The sequence below is a fragment of the Lepisma saccharinum genome, chromosome 11 (assembly GCF_977018435.1).
Source record: "Lepisma saccharinum chromosome 11, izLepSacc3.1, whole genome shotgun sequence".
Taxonomy (NCBI): Eukaryota; Metazoa; Arthropoda; class Insecta; order Zygentoma; family Lepismatidae; genus Lepisma; species Lepisma saccharinum.
This window is the reverse complement of record NC_139239.1, coordinates 87,193,300-87,220,630: the sequence shown is the minus strand read 5'-3', so window position 1 is coordinate 87,220,630 and position 27,331 is coordinate 87,193,300. Positions and strand designations below refer to the sequence as shown.

The 27,331-nt window shown below is 37.2% G+C and overlaps 1 protein-coding gene and 2 non-coding genes across 6 annotated transcripts in view; all 3 read left to right on the top strand.

Moving 5' to 3' along the window:
• LOC145994956 (uncharacterized) overlaps positions 1-24,645 on the top strand; it is a 75,324-nt gene extending 50,679 nt beyond the window's left edge. For all 4 annotated transcript variants that reach the window (XM_083131488.1, XM_083131487.1, XM_083131486.1 and 1 more), the window contains 2 exons: positions 10,946-11,367; positions 21,781-24,645. In XM_083131488.1, the coding sequence (XP_082987614.1) occupies positions 10,976-11,367; positions 21,781-23,116 (1,728 nt within the window). In that variant the 5' untranslated portion in view covers positions 10,946-10,975 and the 3' untranslated portion in view covers positions 23,117-24,645. The remainder of the gene's footprint in view (positions 1-10,945; positions 11,368-21,780) is intronic.
• Positions 7,385-7,456, top strand: TRNAT-GGU (transfer RNA threonine (anticodon GGU)). The gene has a single exon. It is a non-coding gene; the product is annotated as a tRNA-Thr (tRNA).
• TRNAT-GGU (transfer RNA threonine (anticodon GGU)) lies at positions 7,657-7,728 on the top strand. Its single transcript has one exon. It is a non-coding gene; the product is annotated as a tRNA-Thr (tRNA).
• Positions 24,646-27,331: the final 2,686 nt, after the last annotated feature.

Genomic DNA, 27,331 nt, shown 5'->3' with positions numbered 1-27,331 from the left:
TGTTACCAAATTTTGGGTTAATTATTTTTTTTTCGTCAGTTCCTTATTTTCTTACAATGCTTTGACCTTTCTGACATGATATTAATGGATTTCGTCGTTCTACTTTTCTGATACCAGGGGATATATTTTATACCATCTACATATTACTTTTATATATTTATCAATATTTAATCCTAAATATTTTAGTTTATTTTATTGTATATTGATCATATGCCAACAAAGGGCATTTAGTGCCATGTCATAACCTTAGTTTATGTGCATATTATTTTATGTTTTGGGAGAAGCCAAAGGCTATATAATTTAGTCAATGTATACATATATTACTTTTGATGAAGTGATATTTTCTTTTTAATGGTGTTCCAGTGTTAAGGCGTCAAAGGACATTTTCCGCCTTTTATTTTATTTAGCCTTCATTCAAATTTTGTTTTATAATTTATATCACTTATTGGGTAGTTTATTTTTTTTTAGTTTATTTATCTCTACTCGTGATTTTCACTTTCCTATAAAAGACGATTACTTTACACATTTTTTATATATTTTAAATATTGACTGACTGAGAGCAATGTAGTCTTTCCAATGTCCTACCTGTTTTCTACCCTGTTCGGAAATTCCACGAGTTCAAGGAATTTCGAAAGTAGTCCAGCGATTTTTTTGAGGCCGGAAGAAGAACGCATTCCTGAAGGCTTTGGAGCTCACCAGCCTCCATTGGATTTCAGCAGTGTATGTCACCGGTGTGAGAGCTGAAATCGCCAGGGATTTTCACCTCAAGACGCCCCTGCTGCTGTTATGCATCTTCGATAATCACGGCAATCAGAACGACCTATCCCCTTTTTTGGTCGTCTCCGCCCCTGTTCCTATTATCTACCACCAATTGGGATCAGCGTAGCAGCAACGAAAATCCTATCCCAAGTGACATCCCAGGATCGGAACATCGTCAGAAACATCAGAAGAAATTTCATCTTACTGAGCAACCCCCCCCCCCCGACTTTAACCCCCTTAAGAAGAAGCATGAGCATTTTTCATGTACATCGTCCCTTTTGCTCTGTAAGGCCAGGCAGTGTACTTCTCGACATATTGAAACTTTGCGGGTACAGTCAACGACCCAAATGTGTTGAGACACCACCCCTGTGGATCAGCAACCTGCCAGGCCACCTGTGAACAGTTTCATCCTACCAGTGGCCATGTTTAGTGTTTCCCTTCCTGGGGTGACCGAGGCGTCGCAACCCCCAGACACTTTGCATACTGTATGCAACGGTACGGTACACCTTCCATTTTCATATGCAACCAGTGTATGAAATGTGTCGCCATACGATGTGTGCCGGAAATATGGAATGGCGTCTGCTGTGAACTTTCGGGGGACTATCATAAATACCCCCCCAGTGTCCGCCATTGTACAACGCATATTTTGGGGCTTGCAAACGCTACTTGGAGTGGCTCTCCAATCCCTGTGTTCACCTGCCCCACTGCCAACGTGTTTCATCTGACCTGTGCTGAACAGTATTCCTGAACTTTCCACACCGAGATTCGAAGCCGGTCCCCCAGTGCAATTGTGATCGGTCAAGGACCGTGTATTTCCCGGAACAGTGTTTCGTACCCCAGGACTCCGGGGTTTGAGTGTATCTGAATTGCCCTGCCTTCTGACTTCGCAGATCATAGTGTGCCCACATTAGTGTGCTACGAACGTCAATAGCAAGTGAAATGTATTCTTCAATTATATTCTTCTCTTCGTGTGGTTGCGGGTAGCCAATACTGCGTGTGTTGTTTATTTTATTGGCTTCAGTGCATCCATTTCAATGTCGCGCATTCCAATGAAAATTGGTGTTTACCACAGTCTTTTTGCTCTCGCCTCGAACTGTCAACCTGACGAGGCGGAAGACTGCGAGCATACGACCTCAAGGTTTCTCATGGCTTACATTCGGCCCTTAGTTAGCACTTGTTCCGAGGCCATTACTTATCTCCCGAGTTGTTATGTGAAACGCAGAAGCCATTCGCATGTCTCGAGTTATGAGCCAGTGTGTTGAACTTTCCGCTGACTCCACGGACCTGCGAACAACACTTGCTATTGCATGTTGACCAAACGTCAGCATTGTTGATTACACAAGACTCTTCCAGCATGTGGCTGATGTAACCAAAAGACTTTCGTTCTATAGTCAAGCTTTGAGCTTAATTTTGTTCCATTTAATTTTTGGTGAAGGGTCTCCGACATTTTTTTATTATTATTTTATTTTATGTAACCTTTTTTCATGTAATAAAAAACCTTTTAAATTTTGGTGAATGGCAGAAGGTTCAATTTAAACTTTTAATGATTACAATTTCAATTTTAGAAATTGTCTCGCAAGAGGGGTGTCGTAGCATATCCGTTCGATTAAGAAATATTGACCCTGGCAGACCTTGTCAGAAATGTGTAGGGTAAGCCTTTCACAGGAAATGGTAAGAACACTGGCCTGCGAGAGGTGACGAGAGGCCAAGCGAGGGTTTAAATAGGTGCGCATGAGAGTGACACGAGGTCTTTTAATCTGGAATCATCGGAGAAGCAGGAGCTACTGGTCTTATTTCTAAACCGAACAGGGTAAGCTAGTCTACACCCTATTCTGCCATTCACATTGCTCACTTCAGTCTAAACCGAATCATGAGTTTATTTTAATGATAAGTTAGATATTTGTACCTGCCCGTTCAGGGCTGTCTCTAACATCAACAGTATTAATCGGGAGGGGCAAGTTACATCCCTATTTAAGATCCCTGCGTTCATGTTGGAACGCTATGGTTGGGCATTGCTCTGAAAAGTAAACCCAGCTTATCAAATAACGAAGTTGCATTATTAATTCTATATTCATGATATTTAGATAAAAAGGTAAAAGTGCTCCCCTGTGCTTAGGACCACACCATGAAGGTGTGTAGGGGTAACGCCCCACACTTTCTTGATCCGGTCATGAGTGGGGGTGATGTGATCAGCATCATGCCCCTGACCGCCTTTACCCCCCCCCCCCCCCAGGGTTTCCCCCAGGTACCCATGTCATTCGACGATGGGTGGGCACCAGGGCTGCTTCCAACGTTAGAATACTGAATATGGTATTTAGGCAGAGTACAATCTAAACCATCATAAGAAAAAAATAACAGGTTAATATTTAGAAAATACATTTTTTTTAAAAATCGTTAAAGTTTAATGTTATTTTACAAGTGAAAAACTTTTAAATTTTACCTCAGGTACAGATACATTTTTTAGGTATATATTATTAGCATATTTGAATTATTTTTATTTATCAAGTATAGGGTACTTAGCTGCATACTGAATATGGAAATAAAGGAACTAGTGCTTTATAAACTGCAAGCCTTTAAAGTAGCCCATGTCCTTGTCCCATGTATTTTGCAAAATATTAACTTTTACTTGTGGAACAAGAATTTTTTATAGAAAGACATTTTAAATATAAAATATACTTTCAGTGTACAGCATAATGAACTGGAGATATATCTACTACTATTTCATAGAAGCCACTGAAACACCAGTTAAAATAGTTTTTGTGTCCCATGCATCCAAAGTGGACTGATTAGATCAGGTTGATTTAAATCACGATCAGGTTTTTTAAAAAATAAAAATCACTGATTTAAATCTCTTTAAAGAAATAATTTATAGAATAATGTACATAATGGTTTTGTAGATATTAGAATCACTTTCGGTGAAATACATTAATCTCGTAATTATTGTATGGTGTTTACTAGGCTCTAAAAGAGGAAAAGAAAGGAAACAAAATATATGTGGGGAAAAGCTCATGTGAAAGGAAATGTAATATGTAAACTGTAAATATATTTAACTTTTCCAATAATTTTTATAAGCAAAAATAGCAAACACAAAATAATAATCATGTTAAACCATAATAAACATATCTTTAAAAATATTTGCCAAAATTCAAGTACAAAATCTATAAAAAAAAATTAAGTTATAATTATATTGTACATTCAGAATATTTTATTATCACTGGAATAGAAGTTATTGAAATTATTATAGTTTCTTTAACAAACTCAACAAACATTTCCATACTAGGTTCATATATATGCAGTATCATAAACAGAAAAAATGTATATTTACATATAATTTTTTATTTGCTTTTATCAAACTATTAAAATATTTTTATATTTTACAGGGCCATTTACCATAAAAGGCATTTCTACCAAAAATGGTGCAAAGAACAAGCAATTTTTAGTGTTTTTTTTTAAAATCTATATGAATTTAAAAATCCAATTTAAATTTTAAAAAATCATCAAAAATGATTTTCTTAAGTAGAAATCATGATTTTTATTCACCCTGGATGCATCACACTTCAAAATGTAACATCTTGAAACTTTAATTAATATCCTCTGGAATTAACTGAGAGAGGAAGGAGGCCTAATATATATATATATATATATACATATTACAATTTGCCAGATTGGGTACAATAACTTATCAGACTTCAAAGACCAACGTCTCTCTCATGAAATTGCTTCTTCATCTTTCAAAAGATATTCAGTTTTTTATTTATTTATTAAATAAAATATAACATTTCCATACTGTTATGGAAATGTTATTTCAATAACACGATAACGCGGGCACTCAATAAATTTATTGAGTGGCCGCGGTGGCTCAGTCGGTAACGCATCTGACTACCATCCTAAAGGTCCCAGGTTCATCCCCGGCCGGTTCAAATCCGGGAACTTTTCTAACAGAAGCGGCCCTGGCACCCACCCAGCGTTGAATAACATGGGTACCTGGGGGAAACCCGGGGGGGAAAGGTGGTCAGGGGCATGATGCTGATCACATCACCCCCACTCACGAACGGATCAAGAAAGTGTGGGGCGTTACCACCTATACACCTTCATGGCATGCTCCTAAGCACAGGGGAACACTTTACCTTTTTTACCTTTTTTTTATTTATTGATTAATTTATTTATTTATTGAGAAAATTCTAGATACGGCACAGCAGGAGATTTCAAATTACTTGTGAAATATCTGAAGCACTCTGTACAATTGGTACGGATTTTCTTTACTCATTACATGAGTACGAACAAGTAATTTTGCTTGTCTGCCAATTCCATCCACTACTCCCTTCTCATGTGAAGGTGCAAAATACTTCCTGATGAATGTTTTTCTGTATTTGGAACAAATTTCTTGCAAACACAAGGCCATATATCTATTTTAGAATTCTGAAGATAGATCTGACCACATAACTTCATCAATATTGTGGATGGTGTCTGGTTCTGGATCAATTGCTTCATACAGAATACCAACAAAAGCAAGCAACTTTTTTTCCTTAAACCTGTATCTGAGCATACAAGATATGACTGAATGTCAATTGATTGATTTGCTTTATTTTACTGTGCTTTTGTTCCACGTTCGGCTAATTACGAAGATGGGGATGAATAATGATATGATGAAATTGATAAATGGACACTCATGAACATCCATGCCCATCCTGGGATTTGAACCTGGGTCCCCTGGCATCATAGCACAACGTGGTAAGCACTCTGCGATAGGGGCTGGTTGCTGTGGAATGTTGAAGCAGCTGTGAACAATGTTACACTTTCTCTGCTGGGTAATTCCATGTCAGATCAACCACGCAAAAATAAATTATAAAATTTGATGTCATGGATTTGACTAATCTTTTGTATACATATTTCTTATCTGAAACATAGGGCCTCCCCGATGGCGCAGTGGTAGCGTCGTCGCCTTGTAATCAAGGGGTCCCGGGTTTGATACCCGGTGGAAGCACAAGTGGTTCGGATCCCACTTTAAACTGTAGGTCCAGTCCCGATTAGCCATACTGTGCATAAAGTGGACTTAAAACACCAAATCAATCCAATCCATTATCTGAAACATAGAAAATATATTTTTTAATTATTCATATTGCAGGTTTTTGAGTTATTGAAATTTGAAAATGGATAACATAGAAATGTTTTTGTTTTTTTTAATTATTCACGTTGCAGGTTTTTGAGTTATTGAAATTTGAAAATGGATGAAATTGCCCAAAAACTGCTCACGTCTGAAACTTTAAATGCAATTTGCAAGAGACCTGTTTCAACTACAGGGCTAGGCTCGGTCTCATTTTAAAGCTTATTAAGAGGGCTTTCATTTGATATACAACATGCTTGGTTTCTGCCTATTTTCCTTATTTCTTCATCCTCTTCTACAACCTTTCCCCTTTCATCCCTTACCTTACAGCTGTCTCCTCCTTCTCTTCTTCATTCTCTCACTAATTCATAGAACCCTGTACTACTACCCTTACTACTTTTTTTCTTGTTTTTTTCTAGCATTTTGGCCCATTCTTCCATCCACTTTCTTCTTTCCTCCTTTACTACTGTTCTTGCCTCTTTCATCTTTTCCACGTACAGGTAATTCCAAGTTAAATCAACCAAGAAAAAATAAATTTTGGAATTTGATGACATGGATTTGACTAATTTTTGCATATTTTAAAAATTTTACATATATTGGTACAAATCTACTGAAGGTTCAGCCAAAATTTCAAGGTGGTATCTCTTTGGTATCATATGAAAGTGAATTCCTTTGAAGACCATGCGATGATTTAAGTTAACATATTTTACATACCTAGCCACATATTAAATACAGAAGCATACCTACCAAGAAACTGCTTAGTGATACAGAAAGACTTTCTTTGATAAAATGTATGATGCGTGTATCATCTCATCTTGCTTTAGCTGGTATGTTCTACCGGTGGTTGTTACATGGTCCACTTTGCAAAGGATTGCGTGTCTTGGGATTTTAAGAACATCTGGTTGCCTTGGATAACTAAATGACTGTGCTGGACCACAAGGATGCAAGAAAGACACATGCACTTCATGTTCTACATCATCTTTCGAAAGTACACATCCTGCCCACCAATTGGCATCATACACGCATGCTAGAAAACCTGTGATGTTTCAAAGGGTACATTTTCAACATCTGCATTAACTTGATAATAAAATGTACCAAAGTTTCTTCAGATGCACTTTAGTCTCCACTTTTTCTGTGCTTACTGGTATGAATGCATGAAACCTCTGAGTCTCTGTTACAGCTACAGCTTCTCCAAACCATGTCTGTAAAAGTCTATCTTCTTCCGAATATTCGTCATTTGTTACATAGAAGAAAGTTATTATGTAGAAATTTCCAGCGAAAAATGCAGGCTCGACCAGGACTCGAACCCGGGTCTCTGGCATACCGTGCCATTGCTCTAACCACTTAGCTACCGAGCCAGCCTGGCCTAACCTGATATTTTGCTATCGCTGTTTTACCTGCGTGGAATCGTCTCTGCCAGTGCTACTGTAATGGGGTCTGTTGCCTTTGAACAGTAGCACTGGCAGAGACGATTCCACGCAGGTAAAACAGCGATAGCGAAAGATCAGGTGAGGCCAGGCCGGCTCGGTAGCTCAGTGGTTAGAGCAATGGCATGGTATGCCAGAGACCCGGGTTCGAGTCCTGGTCGAGCCTGCATTTTTCGCTGAAAATTTCTACGTAGTACAACTCTTGTGTGTGCCTAATCTACAATCATTAACATCTCTACGCTGGGAGGAACCAGGCAACATCGAAGTCTGTGTTTCAAAGGCAACAGATCCTGTTGCAGTAGCACTGGCAGAGACGATTCCACGCAGGTAAAACAGTGATAGAGAAAGATGAGGTGAGGCCAGGCCGGCTCGGTAGCTCAGTGGTTAGAGCAATGGCACGGTATGCCAGAGACCCAGGTTCGAGTCCTGGTCGAGCCTGCATTTTTCGCTGAAAATTTCTACGTAATACAACTCCTGTGTGTGCCTAATCTACAAGAAAGTTATTAATGGAATGTTCTCCTTTCCCCACTCAAATAGCTGGAGTGGTGTCATCATTTGGTTTGAAAGAGGATTCTGGAGACGCTTTGGCTGCTAGCCTCTTTACTGTCCCTCCAACAACATCACACACTCCTTACCATGCGCTGTTGCATAAAAATGCCACTCAGCTACAATGCCATGAAAATCTCTATGATGGTTGCACAAATTTGCAAAGTTTTTACGGTTCTTATATTGCGCTGCTGAACCATCAGAGAAGTAATATACTTTCTGTAAGTTTGGCAGACAATCAATTTTCAAGAAATCTAAAAGCTTTCTTCGGAGAACATGGACAAGCACTGTGTTGTGAATCAAGCAGTCTGAAATGAAGACATAACTCTTGTGTTTTAGAATATCTTCATTGTCCTTAAAATATACTACAAATGGATGAACTGTTGCCATTGAGTTGTTCCAGTGGAACCCTCGTACTTCATCCTGCAAAATAAATGAGTAATTCTCAGCAAAATCACATGTCACCACAGTTTCATCATGAACTAGATAACTTTTCTTTTCAGAAAATTATACTGATTGCTGTTTGGCTATAAAATCGTATCTCTTGAGGTTGATCAACTGATTTGAAAAATCTTGAACAAATTCCTCTGTGGATTTAGTAATTGTCTCAAAAGAACAGTGATCCACAGATATCTACAGCTTGTAGGTTATATTTTCAATCATCTTTTCCTCAAGGCTTGTTAGCAAGGCTTCCTTGAAATCAATTATGCTGGGAAAGGAATCACACTCATCTAGAAAACACTTCTGTTGTGGTACCCTACACATTATTTTTGAAAGACAATCTTGGTATGTTTTTAATGGATTTTCATGTCCTGGGAGAGTTATTTTATTTAACTGAGCTCCAGCTATCATTAGTGTAACATTTTGATGAGTGGTACAAACATATAGTGTGGATACCACTAGCTCCTGCTATTATACAACTCTTTGGTCTTAATTCTACAAATTTTGGAAACCCAATCCTAATTAGCGGGTATTTAGATATAAAAAGTCTGAATATTTTTCTTTTATTTCACAGGATCAATCTTTTTTGAATGTGGATACATTTACCATCTGTGTCCCTCACGGAAACATAGTCTTTCTTGCCAGGCATTTGCCTGCTAACTTCGTCACTGCAGTAAACATTTTTAACTAATGAGGCTGTTTCATCTGGTAAAGTTTTTCCAGGTCTGGGGTCAGGTGACAACAAAATTTCCTTCTCTTCGACCAGTTTTTTTGCTTTCCTTGCTATGTAATTATTAACACCAAACTCCTTTTCAATTTTTTCACATGACCAACTTTGGGCAAAATAGACAAAATCATGAACCTTTCACTTTCATTTGCAGTTCTAAATGTGTTTTTTAGTTGCTTAAAGATTTCTGATTGTGAATTGCTACAGTGGCATTCTTCTTCATCTTTATCAGTGCAGAAGCATTAAAAAGGGATTGGGTATAAGTATTTCTTATTTTCTTTATCTTTTCTCTGCAATACCTTTTTGAACTTCTCAGTTTCTTCTTCCTTACTGGAGACTCACCAAGAGAGATGAAAGAGGCTTTCAAGTAGCTGAACCCTGTATCAACATCCATATATTCTGAATCTTGGTTACTTCAACTAGGACCAGCATTATCATCTGGCCCTGAAGGATTTTCTTTTTCTGGAACGATAGCCTGCTTTTCCTTCCCCAACTGCAGTCTACAGGAAGTGCAAATTTACATGTTTTTTTCAATTCCGTAATTTAAAGAAATGATCCAAGCTGCCACATTCTTCAGATCTTTATTACAGCAGTGTGCCGCAGTGTGCCTTTTTCTTCAGAGGATTACAGCAGTAAATGGACCACTTCTTGCCATCCATATCAAGATTTTATTAAATATGAAGACACTAATAAAGCAAGTTTCAAACAATTCACAGCACAGAAGTTAACTGAGATGTACACACACTTGACAGCTACACGACAACTGATCCAGTTGGACAATGAAGCATAGGAGAGCAGGAATAAACAAGTCACTGCAGGAATTGACATATCATATATATGTCATTGAGTCCCAATGAAGCACATCTGACCAAAATATAATCTTGTATTAATAATTACAACTTCTGTCAATGAAACACTGGATTGTACAATACATGAACCTCTTGGAAATCTGAAGCTTCTGGAGGATCTTGAAAATTTCACCAGCTGACATATGTTCACTATCGTGCACAAGGGTTTTGTAATCTCCCAATTCCATCATTAAAACTAAAGCACACTGTTCTATCACTTCTACAACTGAATTAGCAATGACTCACATGTTCTTTCTCTCTGGGAGTTTTTGACTTGGAACACCACATGAGGACCCACTTTCCAAAGTTGTGACAGTATTGATGGTAAGATGTGTTTGAAATTTATTTTGTGTGCTGTAATGCAGTGTGAATATTCTCATAAAAAAATTGTCCTTATATGGACAAAGATGTATGTCATTCTATTTGTGAACGAATTTTATTATTGACTCATACTAATATACTACTGTACAAAATTTACTTAATATGCACACTAATCAATATACTACTGATCTGATATAAAATTGCAAATATTCCTTGAATATTTGATCAATGGTTCATTAATGTATGTAGCTTTGTGATTGCAGCAGGATTTGCCTTTGAAAAGAATGTCTATTGAGTAATTTACTTTACAAACCCATGTCATGAATTATATGTTTTTATTCATAAAAATAATAATAAAGTGGCAGAATATTTCACTAAATTACAGACTGTTCATAAATATATTATTTCGGCAATGTTAGCGATAAGACAGCTACACCCATAGACTATTGTAAACTATTTTTAAACTATTAATGTACTGGTATTTAGTACTCGGGGAAAAAAAGTAAAGATTCCGGAAAACTAAGGGAAAATGTAGTTAGGGTTCACGTGGGGACATGCTGTCTGATGCACAACTATGGGTACTAGAATGGCCCCCTGTCCATCACTTTACAACTTCACAAAACTTCAGTTTTTATTTTTCTATCACTGAAGAAGTCACTTGTGGCTGCGAAAATTTGAATTTTTCCAGTATCTGGTACGTATTTATGTTTGTATTGTATATTGTCTTCAATTTGAACACCATCGGTTATTTGTGTGTAAAATATCTTTTCAGATAGCAAGTGTCTCACCCTCATCAACACAGATGGAGTTTCATGATCACTCTTCGTCCAGCCTACTGAAGATAGAACCTGAATTCATATGTTGTTCAATCAAGAGTGAACCAAATGAGGAGTCAACCGAAAACACTTGGCTGCCAACATCATCATCATCAGTTATTAAATCTCAACCAAAGGAGGAAAAAATGAAAGTCGAAGAGCCAGGGGATGCTGCCTTTCACGTATTCTTGAACTCTGGTTCTGGGATGAATGAATTTTTACAGGAGGATAGTAATGATTTATATACAAGTGATGGTGTTGCACAGTTTTGTGCTGTTGAATGCAAAAGTGATGACAGTGACAATGTTAATGTAGAGCCTGAAGATGTGAAGAGTGAACTTGCAATTGACGATGAATGTCCATATGGAGAGACAGAATGGTGAGTGCATGAAGTATTTTCACATTAATGAGGATGATTCCTCCCCCCCGAGAAATGGATGTTAACATATACTTTATATTAGACACATTACGTTTATAATTTCAGCCACAGAGTTTTGTTAATTTTTGGAAGGGTGTTACAGGAAACTTATATTTTCACTCTGAAAAAGTGTTTTCTTCAAGAGGCAAAACTATTAGGGGGGGGGGAAGGGAAGTATGCCTTGTTTGCCCCTCCCTAGAAAACATCCTGTAAACGACCATGCCTCTACACAAATAATTTGTAAGATGCACATCTTTGTACACCCAAATTTCGACCAACTCTTAAATACATTCTTTTTTAAAAAAAAATTGTAAGAATTTTCATTCTTTACTTGAATACTTGTGCAAATTTCATCTTGCTCATGACCACATGTTTCAGATGCTTTGCTCTGATCCAGCACCTGCTATGCATGTCTTAAGAATGTATGTGCTGCCACAAAATTTCCTGCTTTGGTATCTATCTTTGGTAATCTACCATCTCTTCCTGCAATAAATAGAAAAAGAAGAATAAAAATTTGCAATACTTGCTGAATGAAATAGCACTCAGCATAATTTATTTTTTCTACCAAATTACTCCAATTTACACAGCTATACATCACACATTTCACCCATGCTCATCATCGAGTACTTTCAGCTGTTTACATAGGTTTTTGGTCTGTGTGTTTTTTGTTCATCACATTTTTTTTTTTTTGCGTTTCTGCAACAAGCAGAGGATTTTAACGTAACTAACTTTTCTCAGAGCCCTTACGTTGTCTTAACTTGTTTAACATGTTAAACTCATGCAACTTTCGGAACATGCCTATGGAATGGAAATATCATGCGGCTACTAGACTGTATATTCCTTTTAATCCCAATGCATGCTTTTTCTTTTTTTAATTACAGTTTTGGCATTAAGGTCTCGATTAAATCATTAAACTAGTCGTCTGTAATAAATGCATATTTTGGAAAGATATGCAGAAATTTCGGAAAAAATTATTCCAACCGCAATGCTTTCCTTCTTTCACTGCTGGCCTCTTATTTAAGTGTTGGGTAAATTTTGGTGAATGGTATTTACACGTTCATACTACGAGACAGTATCATTATTTTTCATTTGTGTCAATTAGGAGACAGGGGCATGTCCCCAAATTCCAAATATCCTAAGTTTTTTAAATTATTTTCCAAATTTGGAGACGTAAGATACATGTTGTCAGATACTGTTTTTTTTTTGTCTTGAATACCTCACATATTTTCTCCTATTTTCATCCTTAAGTCCCATGTGAGAGCCCAATTTAAAAAACATTGAAGACCCTCCATTGAAAAGAAATATATATAAAAGCATTTTTATGGACACTAAAGAATCTGTGTTGTCATTTGAGTATATCATATTATCATGTGGGTGTGTATTAACACACAAATTACAAATTCAGTGTAGCCAAGGGTAGGTTAACATACAGAAGACCAAATTTGGTGCAAAATTAAATTTACGATCTTACATATAAATGGGTGGGCAATATTTACATCCATGTTGCCCACGTCTATTGACAAAATTTCAGCCTGCTAGTGTTACCAACTAAGGAATTATTGCCTTAAAATTGCACTTTTTAACTTAACATAAAAGATCACCAAACTCGAAACCGATCAAATGCTGCTCTCTAGGACCTCCCCAATGGCGCAGTGGTAGCATCATCACCTTGTAATCAAGGGGTCAAGGGTTTGATTCCCGGTTGAGGCACATAGTGGTTCGGATCCCACTTTAAACTGTAGGACCAGTCCCGATTAGCCTTACTGTGCATAAAGTGGACTTAAAACACCCAATCAATCAAATCAAATGCTGCTCCCCATGCAGCATACAAATATTCAGAAGACATCTAATGTACATATCTTCTGGATATTCTTGGCGAAATTCCGAATATTCAGGAATGTCCAGTAGACATCCATTGAATATCCTCTGATTTGGTTGATTTGGTGTTTATCCCCTTCACTTCATGCAGGGTAAAGGTAATTGGGACTGGACCTACAGTTTAAAGTGTGATCTGAAGCACAAGTACCTCCACCAGCTATCGAACCCAGGACCCCTTGAATTTTTTACCACTTGACGATTTTACCACTGCCATCAGGGAGGCCTAAATATACTTTGAACATCCATATGTCCACTCAGGGGATATCTAGGAAAGACATGTTTTTGACATTGTGGACAATTTTTGGACATGTTTTGGATATCAATGTGACTTGGTTTCCGTGATTAGGGCATTATCTGGATGTTTTTATTTCATTGTGTGCAATATGTTTTGGACTGAAATTGGACCTAATCTGTACATTATCCTGTCACACAGACACACGCACACACACAAACACACATATGTTCAGTCTTGAACGCACACATATTCAAATTCTTCACTACCAGGATCAAGCACACAGCAACTATTCCCTTAATACAACCATGCATGGTGAGTGAGACAAAGTCTTGTAACTCCAGAAACTTTCTCCTGGCCTTGTGCGCATGCATGACTTGCTTGGTAAAACAACAGCCTATGTACTGTGCAATTGCTTCGTGCCGTGTTTGCAAGTTATAAATTGATACTGGATCCAAGAATTTGAGTCCTAACATAACTAAATTGAGACTAAACACTATCAAAGGATCTTTCCACTGGTATCAAAACATTTACGTCAATTTGGATGAGTCACGGGTGGCAGATAGTGAAACCTCCCTCAGATGGGAGGGAGAGCTGTGAATATGGGGAGACCCAATAGACAGTACCGTACCCAAGGCAATATATCAGTGGCTTGGATAAACTCATCAACAACCTTGAGTCATGGCGAGTAAACACTGCCATGAAAGTGTTTGCCCCCACTGCCTTGTAGGCCTGGAGGGATCCAGAAAGACTATGGGAGATGTGTACCTGGGAACCCACAGGTGGCAGCCCCACCACCCAGGTGTAGGCTGTGACAGGCCCGATTAGCTGACAGCCGAAAAGAAAAAAGAAATCATGAAATGAAAGAAGCAAACGACTGGAAATTGGAGATATGAGCTACGAATAGTGACATTGAATATGGGAACTCTGACAGGAAGGACTGAAGAAGTTTTGGATGTAATGGAGAGAAGAGGGATCGACATCTTTGAAAAAGGTAAAGTGTTCCCCTGTGCATAGCACCACGCCATGAAGGCGTATAGGGGGTGTGGGGGTAACGCCCCACACTTTCTTGATCCGGTCATGAGTGGGGGTGATGTGATCAGCATCACGCCCCTAACCGCCTTTACCCCCCAGGGTTTCCCCCAGGTACCCATGTTATTCGACGCTGGGTGGGCGCCGGGGCCGCTTCCACCGTTAGAAAAGTTCCCGGATTTGAACCGGCCGGGGATCGAACCCGGGACCTTGAGCATGGTAGTCAGACGCGTTACCGACTGAGCCACCGCGGCCACCATCGACATCTTTGTAATTAGCGAAATGAAATGGAAAGAAAGAGGAGAAATGAAATTGAGGAATGACTATAATCTGTCCTGGCAGGGACTGAAGAGGGCAGGCAAATTTGGGTTGGATTTGTAGGAAGAAGTGGAATAAGTGAGGAAGTAGAGAGGGTGAATGGCAGAATAATAAAAACTAAAAATGAATGTAAGAGGAAAAGTAATAGAAATAATTCAAGTGTATGCCCCACAAAAAGGATGTACAAAGGAGGAGAAAGAAGAATTTGAAGAAGACTTGGAAGAACATGTAGGAAAGGAATGGCAGATTGTGATGGGTGATTTTAATGCACAAATAGGAAGAGACAGGAAAGGGTATACAGAAATACTTGGATCAGATGGAAGACGACAAAGGAATGAGGAGGGAAGGGAGCTACTGGACTCTTGTAAGAGAAATGGACTGTTAGTAGGTAATAGCAAGTTTAGGAATAAATATGACAGGCATGAAATTACAAGATGCAGTTGGAAGAATGAACAAAAGTCTGTAATGGATTATATATTGGTAAACAAGGAAGTAACAAAGATAGTGAACAACATTGAAGTAATACCCAGTGAGAACTTAGACAGTGACCACAGGCTAGTAGGAAATGTTAGGAGTTGGAAAATAATAGATAGAAGGGAGGAACAAGAGAGAAAGATAAAAGTGTTCAAAAGATAAATATTGTGGATAAATGTGCCAAGAGATTAGCCAAAAGGAGTAAAATCAGAATGGACAAGATTTAAAACAGAATTAGTAGAGGAGAAGAGCTGATGAGATGTGTGGAAGAGCAAGCAAGAAAAGAAAGAGGAAAGAAACACCATTGTGGAATGGAGGAACTAGAGAGGCAGTAAAAAGAAAATGCATTTAGAAAATGTAAATCACAAAATGCACAAAAAGAGTATGTGGAAAAGAAGAAACAGGCAAGAACAGCAGTAATGGAGGAAGGAAGAAAGTGGATGGAAGAATGAGCCAAGGCATTAGATGAAGATGTAAATGGGAACAAGAAAGTATTGTATGGATTAGTGAGAGAGGAGACAGCTGTAAGCTAAGGAATGAAAGGGGAAATGTAGAAGAGGATAAGGAGGAATCATTTCGAGAAATTGCTGAACGTGAAAAAAGAAAATGGACATGAAGGAAAAAGAAAACAAGAAGGGAAAGTGAATCTCACATAGAAAGAAGTGGAAGAAGTTCTGAAGAGCATGCAGAGAGGTAGAGCACCTGTAGTAGATGGAGTGCTAATAAAAGTGATACTAGGAGCATGAGTGATTGGTGTGCAGTGGCTGTGCAGTGTGTTGAATACAGTGTGGCAAGAGAGATTAAACATTGGGACTAATAGTTCCCATATTGAAGAAGGGTGACAAAGGAATGTAAAAACTTCAGTAGAATTAACACTTACGTGCCACTCAGAAAAAGGGGTATGAGAAAATATTAGGGAACAGAATAAGGGAAGTAACAGAGCTGAACATGAGAAAGGAACAGTATGGATTTAGAAGAGGCAGATTAACGGTAGTTCTGATATTTACCATAAGTCAAATGCAGGAAAGGCATTATGAGTATGGAAATGATTTGATCATGGCATTCCTAGATATAGAAAAAGCATACAATGGCATGGACAAAACAAAGATTTGGAAGGCTCTAAGAGAGAAAGGAGTGAAGGAAGAGATATTGTGTGGAGTGCAGAGCACACACAAAGCCAACCAGAGCTGTGTGAAGACACCAGCGGGAAGATAGGAATGGTTTAGTAGTTCCACACTGCTCTCCATTATTTCAATGGATGCAATTAACGGAGAGGTGGGGAAGAAGATAGGAGAGGAAGAGATGAAGCCCCTGTTGTTTGGTGATGACTTGGTAATATGGGGGAACATGGAAGAAGTTGTACAGAGACAGCTTGATAGTTGGAATGAGGAAATCAGAAGAGCAGGAATGAATCAGTTCAAAAAAGAATGAGGTGCTAATAACAACAAGAGCCAGAAATGAACCAATAATGTTGGACAATAGTTGAATGTAGGAAGCATAATTGAGAGAAGTTGGTGGACTATATCAAAGCATTCGAAGATTAATATGAAACAGGGGTGTATCTATGAAATGCAAGAATATAATATATACCACATACTATGTGCAAATAATTATGTATGGGGCAGAGACTTGGACAATGACAGAGAGAGACAAGAAAGATGCAGGCATTGGAGCTGAAATTTTTAAGAAGTATATTGCGGAAGACTAGAAGGGATAGAATAAGGAATGAGGAGATCCGACAAACAGTGGGTGTAGTGAAGCTTCAAGACAGGATTGATGACGCACATGAAGAGGATCGATGCAGAAAGACTACCAGTAAGAGCTTTCCATGCACAAGGAGTGGGAATAAAGCCAAGTGGGAGAACAAGATGTTGGTGGAAAGAGCAGATAGTGGAGAGTGTTAGGAGAAGAGGACAAATTTAGAACACCGTGGAAAGAGAGGAATGGATAAAAATGGAGAGGCTGTACTTCTATGCTGACCCAGCCTAAGGCAGGAAACTGTGAAGGGTGTTGATGATGTGGACATAATACTGCATATCCCATAAACATCCAGAATAGGAGATTTTCTGGATAAACTAGACAGGAAATTATCTCATATCCGGGAGCATGTCCTATCCTGGTTATCATAGTCCAGAGAAATCCTTTCTATGTCCAACATACTACAAGTCATTTGCAATGATCTGTACATTGAAGATTTGTGCTAATGGTGGTCATAAATGACAGGTAACCTCTCATCAGATGTCTAATTATGACATTTGAAAATTTATTGCACAGTTATCTCACTGAAAATTTCATTTCTGGAAAATATTAATGCTGACTTCTGCCTTTTAATTAATCTATGCTGGCCTCCATGATGGAGTGGTTAGCACATCAAACTACAATGCCAAGAGTCCTGAGTTTGAATTTCAGCCTGGGCATGTGTGTTTGTGTGCGTTAGGGTGCCAAGGAAAAACGAAGTTTAAAAATTTTAAAGTCTTACCCCTCAAAAATGTTCCTTTTGGCATAGTAATTATCTACCAAAAATATTAGGACATAAAAATTATATTTACCACTTCCTCAAAGCATTTGAAATTTATTACATTAACTAATTTTAGGGAAATTTATTTACATGACAAAAACGTGTGAAAACTAGTTATTAATAGCCATAAATGTAGTATTTCTGAAGCAAAAAGTACTGTAAAGAGTCAGTAAGTGAATTACAAAACTTTTTGTAGCCATCAACTCAATGTTCAATGGAACTTGTTGCAGTTACACTTTCTACGAGTTTCGACTTCTTAGGTTCGGGAAATTCACGCCGGTGCTTTTCCACAACCTGCAGTAGAAATTGTTTCTGTTCCTCCTGATTTGTTAGTATAGGATTGAATTCCTGAATTAGTGAAATTCCACGCTCTGCAGCGTCATTCACCACCTTAAGTGATTTAACTCTGACTTGAGCAACCAAATAGCTATTAAGTGATGTCCACTTGGATGGATGCTCTCGAAGAAAGTCCTGCGATATATCAAGTGCAACAAAAATATGTCTTGTGTTCACAGTAACGAAATCAGATAATCGCTTTGAAGAAATGTCACAATTGTCAATGTCAAGGTTGATTCTCTTAGCAGGTTCGTTTTTTTCATCTCGTGAAAGAGCACTGACCATCAGAATTTTGTTCTCCACTGACACATTATCATCAAAGAATGCCAAACCTACTAGGTGTTCGCTTAAATACCAAAGTTGATGCAGGAAACTTTTCAGTGCTGCATTAGCTACAGCTTTATTTGTAATCCGGTATTCAACTAATTTTTGCAACAGTTCCAGATCTTGTTGTGGAGCAGAAGCTGCACAAGGACAAGTAAACCACACCTTCAAATATATGGACACAACGAACAGATTAAACTGCCGAAGTTGGGAAAGTTCACGGGTTGTAAGGTGAAATTGTGAGCGAAACAGGTAGATCTTAAAACAATAAATGAGTTTTGCCATCCATCTTGCACGATGGTAGGCACCTGGCGCATTAATATTAGCAGCACTAGATAGGTCGCCTAGGAAAAGAATTGCTAAATTCAACAATTCTTTGTAATCGTCTCTGGGTTGATGTATGTGCAACTGGTTTTTCAAAAAAGTCAAAATGTCATCTTTAATCGGATTCAATTTTACAGTTAGCTCTATATCACTAATACTGCTTTCATAGGCCTCTACATTGATAATGTTCCACACCGATGAAAATCTCTGAAACAGTTTTATTTGCGGACCTCCACCGGTCTCAAATAATGTTTCAAATACTCTTGCAATGATAAGTTCATGAATATGATGTCTGCATGCCAAAGATAACAATTTTTTATTCATCTTCTGCTCAAGCAATACACATGCGCCACTTTTGCTCCCTGTATTACTTGCAGTAGTATCGAATGACATACTACAAACAGAATCAGTCAAGTTCCAATCTCTTAGTGCGTTATACACTGCGAATGCCTGCGCTTCACCAGTACCATTTTGTAATGATGGGACAGCTAGCAATTTCATTAAACCACATCCAGAGACAAGCACTGCAATTCTGTCTACAGATTTAGCAGAACCCCCACACTGAGGAATTTCCAAAGAGGGTAATAGCTTGGTATCCCAGTGAACAGTCAATAGTGTGTCTGGTGAGAAAGTCTTTTTGATTTGAGTAGCAATGTTCTCTCTGTTTCGTCTTCGAAACTGTCTACAGGATTCTTTATTTAAAGTTAGTTCAGCAGGATTGTGACCTAGAGATTTTGCAGCAGCAGCCAAAATATAGGTAGCATTTCTGTCGCTTACCTTTGTACGATCCAGAGCAGCGCCCAGCTCTGGAGTAAAGAAATTAGTCACGCGTTGCTTTTTAGAATGTGAGACATCTTCAGCTGAAGCACTAAAAACTGGTACCATATCATCTGATGAACTATCGTTTTCAGTCTCACTGCTGCCACTAAGCACTTCAACATCAGTTGTCACCAACTCCTTCTTTCTCTGCTCTTCTTTGCGCTTTCTTAAATCTTGTAAAGATTCTTGCTTATGACGCCGTTCTTCCTGTCTGGCTAACTTTATGTCAACCGGCCCCATACTTCCCCTCCTTCCTTTTTCTCGCTGTGCTTCCAAGAACATTTTGTCTTCCTTGATCTTTATGAGACTCATGGCATCAGCATGGGCAACATCAAACAAATCATCCAAAGCTTCTGTAAATGCTTCTTCTTTATGTTTCTGTGTATCACTTTTTCGACTGGCATTTTTCTGTAATGTTTGCCATTGTCCATATAAATTTTTAATTTTCACAATGATATTGTATTCTTGACGAGTAGGTATTCTCGCCTTTTCCCACAATTCTAGAAGCTCCATCGTTGTCCTCCTAGCACTTTCTTGAATGGTCTGCTTTTCATTTGTGTGAGAATGAAAGAATCTTGCTAAAATTTGTCTATTTGATGGCAATTTGCATCCTGTAATTAAATCTATAGTGCCACCAATCAACCAAATTCCACGGTCTTTTCCAATTTGTGAAGTCATGGCAGCTATCTACCTGAAAGCAAAAACGCACCTAATTATTGCATTTATAATTTGTAACATCGTATAAATATGTTAAAAATATAGATCCTGATTATAAATTCAAAACGTGTTCAAAAATTTTAAATATTCTCTCATTCACTAAATAAGTGATATTTTTTTAGGGTTAGTTTTCTTTCATAATTCATTTCAAAAGTAACTTATCCAAATATACATATTGCGTAGTTAATTAGTTATGATCGAACATAAAACAAAGGTAACTTTATCAATATCCTTTACAAATATTGTTTAAATAAAACAAAAAATTGTGTAAGATTTGTTCATTTCTATTGTCTTTACCTTCTAAAATGTCCTTATCTTCTAAAAAGTCTTTATACTCTTTATCTTCTAAAATGTCCTCATCTTCAAAAAAGTCTTCATACTCTTTATCTTTTAAAATGTTTATCTTCTAAAATGTCTTGGTGCTTTATCTTCTAAAATTATCAAATCATTGGAAATAAAACCTAAAACAAAAACGTGATTGTGGACGGTAGCCATTTTGAAAGCACTGTGCTGCCATTTCAGAGAAGAGAAACTTTGATAATTTATTAAAAACATAAAATTGGATATTTTAATTATTGAACTGTATCATATAGAAACTTTTGAACTATATTTAAAAAATCACAAGCAGTTCCCTCTTTTCGTCAAATTTCATTTACAGCACTTTTTCTGGTAATAATTATAAAGTTCAATGCTTTTGAGGGACCTGTAAATATTAAAAAATTTTGAAGAAAAAGGCATTTATCTTATTTTTAGGTCAAAAGGAAAAAATTTAGGGGGTAAGACTCACAAAAAATATATATTTATTTTTTACCATGCATTTCCTTGGCACCCTAGTGTGCGTCCATTCATCAATGTCATCATATCACTCATCCTCATCTTCACGATTAGCCAAAAGTGGCAGAAAACAAAGTAAAATAAAGAAAATCAATCAAGGTTATAGAATTTTCAATATGGTGTAAACCAATAATGTTAAGCATTGAAAAATATCTCAATGATCAGGCTTCATTATGCAGAAAACCGTTTATTGAATCACCCTATAAGCTATTCCACAGTACTTGAAGTTATTGTTAGTGTTAAACAAATAGTATTTTTACTTTGAAATAATGTTTCATTCTTCAATATTTGAGCATTTTGGAATTTTGAATAATTGGGTTGTAGCTACTAATCGAAATTTTCCTTTGTGAAATCGGTATAAGATAGTTTAAATCCATTTAAGGTAGTAGCACACTTTCTGAAATATCTTGTCATAAATTGTCTTAACCTTCCAGGTTATTACTGGTATATACATTTATTAGATGTGCTTTTCAATAAAAATACTTGTACACTGATATGCATTCATATCTTATGTTTCAACTCAAACCTTCAGACCCAAATCACTTCAAATAAGATTTCTTTCTTGCAGCTCGACACTAGCGACAACATTCTGCTCTGTGACAGAGAATAGTAGAACTAATCTAGAATCTACAAGGGAAGGAGAATCTACAAAATCTTCAAACTCTGAGGGTTTTGCCATTTGGAATGATGGAAGTAATTTGTTTAATGATAAATGTAAACTTTCAGTTCACATGCGAAATCAAACTAGAATAATATCTTTTGAGTGCTCAATGTGCAAGGAATCATGTAAAGAGATAAAATGTCTCATGGAATATACAGTAGGTCATAGTGGTAAAACGTCTTCCGTGTGTTCAAATTGTATCAATCCTTTAGCATTGAAACAAAGTACTAGAAAGCATTGGAAAAAAGTTAGTGTTGCAAGCAAGGAAGATCTTACAAAACACTCTAGAACTCATACTGGAGACAAGCCCTTTGTATGTTTAGTGTGTAATAAGACATTTGCAGTTAAGTCAATTCTTAGGAAACATTTTAGACTTCATAGTGGAGAGAAACCCTTTAGGTGTCCAACATGCAATAAGTCATTTGGACTGTTGAAATACCTTAAGTCCCATTCAAGAATTCATAGTGTTGAAAAGCACTTTAAGTGTTCAACATGCAAGAAATCATTTGCACGGAAGTCTAACTTTCAAAAACATTTTAGAAATCATACTGGAGAGAGGCCCTATATGTGTTTAACATGCAACAAATCATGTACACAGAAGGAAGATCTTAGAAAACATTTAATAATTCATACTGGAGAGAAGCCCCATGTGTGTTCAACATGTAACAAATCATTTACACGGAAGGCAGGTCTTGAAAAACATTTAATAATTCATACCGGAGAGAAGCCCCATGTGTGTTTAACATGTAACAAATCATTTACACTGAAGGAAAATCTTGTAAAGCATTTACTAATTCATACTGGAGAGAAGCCCTATGTGTGTTCAATATGTAACAATTCATTTGCACAGAAGCAAAGTCTTAAAAAACATTTACTAATTCATACCGGAGAGAAACCCTATGTGTGTTCAACATGTAACAAATCATTTACACGGAAGGCAGGTCTTGAAAAACATTTAATAATTCATACCGGAGAGAAGCCCCATGTGTGTTTAACATGTAACAAATCATTTACACTGAAGGTAAATCTTGTAAAGCATTTGCTAATTCATACTGGAGAGAAGCCCTATGCGTGTTCAACATGTAACAAATCATTTAGACTGAAGGGAAATCTTGTAAAGCATTTGCTAATTCATACTGGAGAGAAGCCCTATGCGTGTTCAACATGTAACAAATCATTTACATGGAAGGCAGGTCTTGAAAAACATTTAGTAATTCATACTGGAGAGAAGCGCTATGTGTGATCAACATGAACAAAATCATTTACATGGAAGGAACATACATCTTGAAAAACATTTTTGGTTTAATACTGGAGCCCTTTGTGTGTTCAACATGTATGAAGTCATTTGCATGGAAGCAGAATCTCATACAACATTCAGAAATTCATACAGGTTAAAAGCTTATTTATGTTCAACATTTAATAAATTACTTTGACAATACGATTAGTTCAAGATATTCAAGGTTTCATACTTATGTAGCCTTTCTTGTTCTGGCATGTATTTAATTTGCAATAAATTAAAAAAATGGGATTTTTTAAAAGATATGTATTGTATAAAGAATTTGGTGTCAAAATCCGTTAATTCTTTCACCTTAGTGAGAGGTATCAAACAACAACTTACCTTGCTTTGCCAGGATCAACAGCCACTATGCCTTTATTACTAGTTCTTATGCTGTCCTCATTGATACTTCAGCATGTAGATACCAATTTTCTAGGTGAAGGTCTTTTAATGAGTTTTGAGGACATCCTCCATCTAGCATAGGGGATATAATCTAATTTCAAATACATGATGATGTCTTAAGAATTGTATAGCTTCAGATCAGTAAAAAGGGGAAATGAACTCATAGATTTACAACTCTTGTATAGTTTAGATTATTTATTTATACATTTTGTGAATGACACATAAGTTGAGCAACATTCAGGCTTCCATTAATCTGCTCTTTTTATGTTTACTTTATACTTCAATACTTCCATTAATCTGCTATTTTTATGTTTACATTGTACTTCAATACTTTCAATCAGTAAATGATTAAATATTGACTGGCTTATATCTATTAAATATTATCATGTTCTGCAAGTAAAAGTACCTATTTTAGATTCCTCTTTCTGATGACATGCAGTTCTGTTGTACTGAACAATGCACATTTCGTAGACTAATAAAAACGATGGCTTCACTAGACAATAGGCCAACCTTTGCTATGTTCGTGAATGCTTTAAATATTCATAACTGGATGCAACTTATCCCAGGCATGACTCCTGAAACTTAGATTGCAATACACTAAGTAAACATATTGAGAACATATCAATGGCCCTCAAAACTGACTGAAACTTAATGAATTTAAAAATAAATTAAATTCGACTTTGTTCGAGTGGGAAATGAGGTTTTTGTGGAAATCTTTATTTTCTGTAGTCATATGATGTAGAGATTTTCAGCTTACATAGGTTTCTATTAGTTCAAAATTACATCAAAATCGAAGAAAATGTAGTATTATAATCAAGTACAAGATTCGGAAAAGCCGTGTAAAGTTATTTAGGTTCATTTTCACTTCCAGGGGCACGATTCACGAAAATGACTACATCATCGAGTCCACAACGATGTTGTAGTTCTTTGTGGTAAAACATTTGGTAAAGTGTGATTCACAAAACTGTCTACTAGGAATTGACTATATCTTTAATTGTCTACAGTGCACGGCTACAAGCAAAGTGGTAAATATGGCGAAACTAAGCAATATCTATGGAATGAATCAATATTTTTATCGATTGTTTTGCTATTTCCTTTACTTACGTGAAATTTAGAAGATTTCGTACTTCAGCGTTGCACAATTTAATGGTTCAATCCTATTAATTTCGAAGATCCACTGTCTTCATTCACAAAAGGGTACGGCGTTTGAAGCGGAGATGGTACTGCGTCACTACATTGTTTGTTCCCGGGTGGCGGTGGTTGCGATTTTTCCCGTTCGGCAGCACTGGCACGCGCATCTTGGTTTGTGTCGTCTGCTTCCTGTTGTCCGGTGGCGTTGTCAGTTGGGGGTTGGGGGGCTGGGCAGCGTTGCTCGGTAATGTGCCGTTCCTGTTCCCCACGTGGCTGGAGGGGGTCGAGTATGTGCGTAGCATCTTTTCTTTTTCAGGTCGGGGATCTTTCTGAGGACAGGGTACCAAGTTGGGTGTGCTTGCCCATTGTCCAGGTTAAGTGCTGGTTTCTGCTGGATGATGGCATGGGTTTCTTTGATGGTGTTTTCTATGACAGAGCCGGTTGGGTGAAGTATGGATATGGAGGAGATGGTGTGGTTAGTGGAGTGGAGGTGTTGGGAGAGACCTGATTTAGGTGTGTCGCTTTTGGCATCTTTTACATGTTCGTTAATCCGTTCTTGGATGGTGCGGATGGTTCTGCCAATGTAGGTGTTGTGGCATTGGCATGTGGTGTCTACAATTTAAGGAAGTGATACTGTATGCAGCAATGGAAGTATGTGGCAAAGTTAGGGTGAATACAAAAAGGAAAATAACTAATTGGTGGATGGATGAAGTAAAGAGGAAAGTGAAAGAGAAAAAGAAAGCATGGAAGAATTACCTAGAATTAAGATCAGAGGAACATATATTAATATATGTGCAAAAAAGAAATGAGAGTAAATTGACTGTAGAGGAGGCAAAGCGAAAATCATGGGAGAAGTTTGAAAATGATATTGAACAAAGTTTTGTAGACCATAGAAAGCAGTTCTGGAATATGGTTAAAAGCCTGAAAGGAAAATGGGGAAAAGCAGCAAGAGCTATAAGAAATAAGGAAAATGTACTAGTCATAGGAAGGGAGAATGTGATGGAGGGATGGAGAAAATACTATGAAGATAAGTTCAAGGATAGGACAAATGAGCAAGAACAAGATGACGAGCAGGAACAGGAACAGGAGGAGGATGAGAGAATAAGAAACAGAGAAGAGGAGGAGCATGTAGAAGAAGATATGATGATAATAGAGAATGAAGTGAGAGAAGCAATTAAACGGATACGAATTGGGAAAGCAGCAGGATGGGATGGAATAGCACCAGAATTTATAAAATATGGAGGACCAAGAATGGCTGAAATACTACTGAATATAATAAGGGAAGTATGAAGAACTAAGACTATACCAGAAGAGTGGAAAATGAACATAATTGTGCCAGTACACAAGAAAGGGAGTAATAAGGAATGTGATAATTCTAGAGCAATATGTGGTATAAAAGATGTATACGAATATATTGGAAAGGAGGCTGAGAAAAATCATGGAGGAAAAACTTGAAGAGGAACAAGCTGGATTTAGACCTGGGAGACAGACTCAAGATCACATTTTTATATTAAGAACAATGACGGGGAAAAAGCTGGACAAAAATAAAAGAATACACTTAGCATTTCTAGACTTGAAAGGGGCAATTGACTCGGTACCTAGAAAATATCTACGGGAGGCATTAGAAAGGAAGGATGTACCTAAGGAACTTATTAAAGCAATAAGAAGTGTATATAAGGATGTAAAAGAATAGTATGAATAGAAGGAAACGAGTCTAAGGAACATCAAATAGAAAAAGGAATTAAACAGGGAGATAGTCTCAGTCCATTACTTTTCATTAATGTAATGGATGAAATAACTAAAATTTGCAAAAGAAGAACCCTATATATTGGAATATGAGAGTAATACAACTGCAAGTACTGGTATATGCTGATGATATAGTCTTAATTGCTAGCAGTGAAGAGAATTTACAGAGGAGCGTAATAGAATGGGGAGAATAACTTGGGAGAAAAGGGATGAAGATTAATATTAAGAAAAGTAAAGTTATGCAATTGGAAAAAGGAGAAAAAGATCATGAAATAGCAATTAGATATGGAAAAGAGAACTTGGAAGAAGTAGATGAATATGAATATTTAGGAACCATCATAACAAGTGATGGTAGGTGTGATGAAGAAATCCTAAATAGGAAAAGAAAAGCAAATACAGTATATTATCAGTTCAGTAAAACAATAATGGGAAAGAAAGAAGTGGCAGTAAAGACAAAAATGAAGCTATACAAATCAGTATTGGTCCCTACATTAACATATGGAATGGAAAGTTTACCACTTCAAGATAAACATCTGAGTAAAATTCAGGCTAGTGGAACGAAATACCCGAGAAGAGCTGTTAATAAGACTAGGAGAGATAAAGTGAGGAATGAAAGAATAAGAAGAGAAGTGGAACAGGAGTCGCTAGAGAAAATAATTGAAAAGAGACAGCTAAAGTGGTAGGGTTTTGTATTCAGAATGAATGAAGACAAAAAGGTAAAGCAAATTCTAAAAGTAAAGGTGCAAGGTAGGAGAGGTAAACGAAGACCAAGGATAATGTTTGAAGACAGAATGGAAAAATTGGAAGAGAAAGGAATAAGACAATAAATATGATGAAGAGAATGACGGGAAACAGACAGGAATGGAGGAGATTGATCGATGCAACCAACCCTACGCTATGATG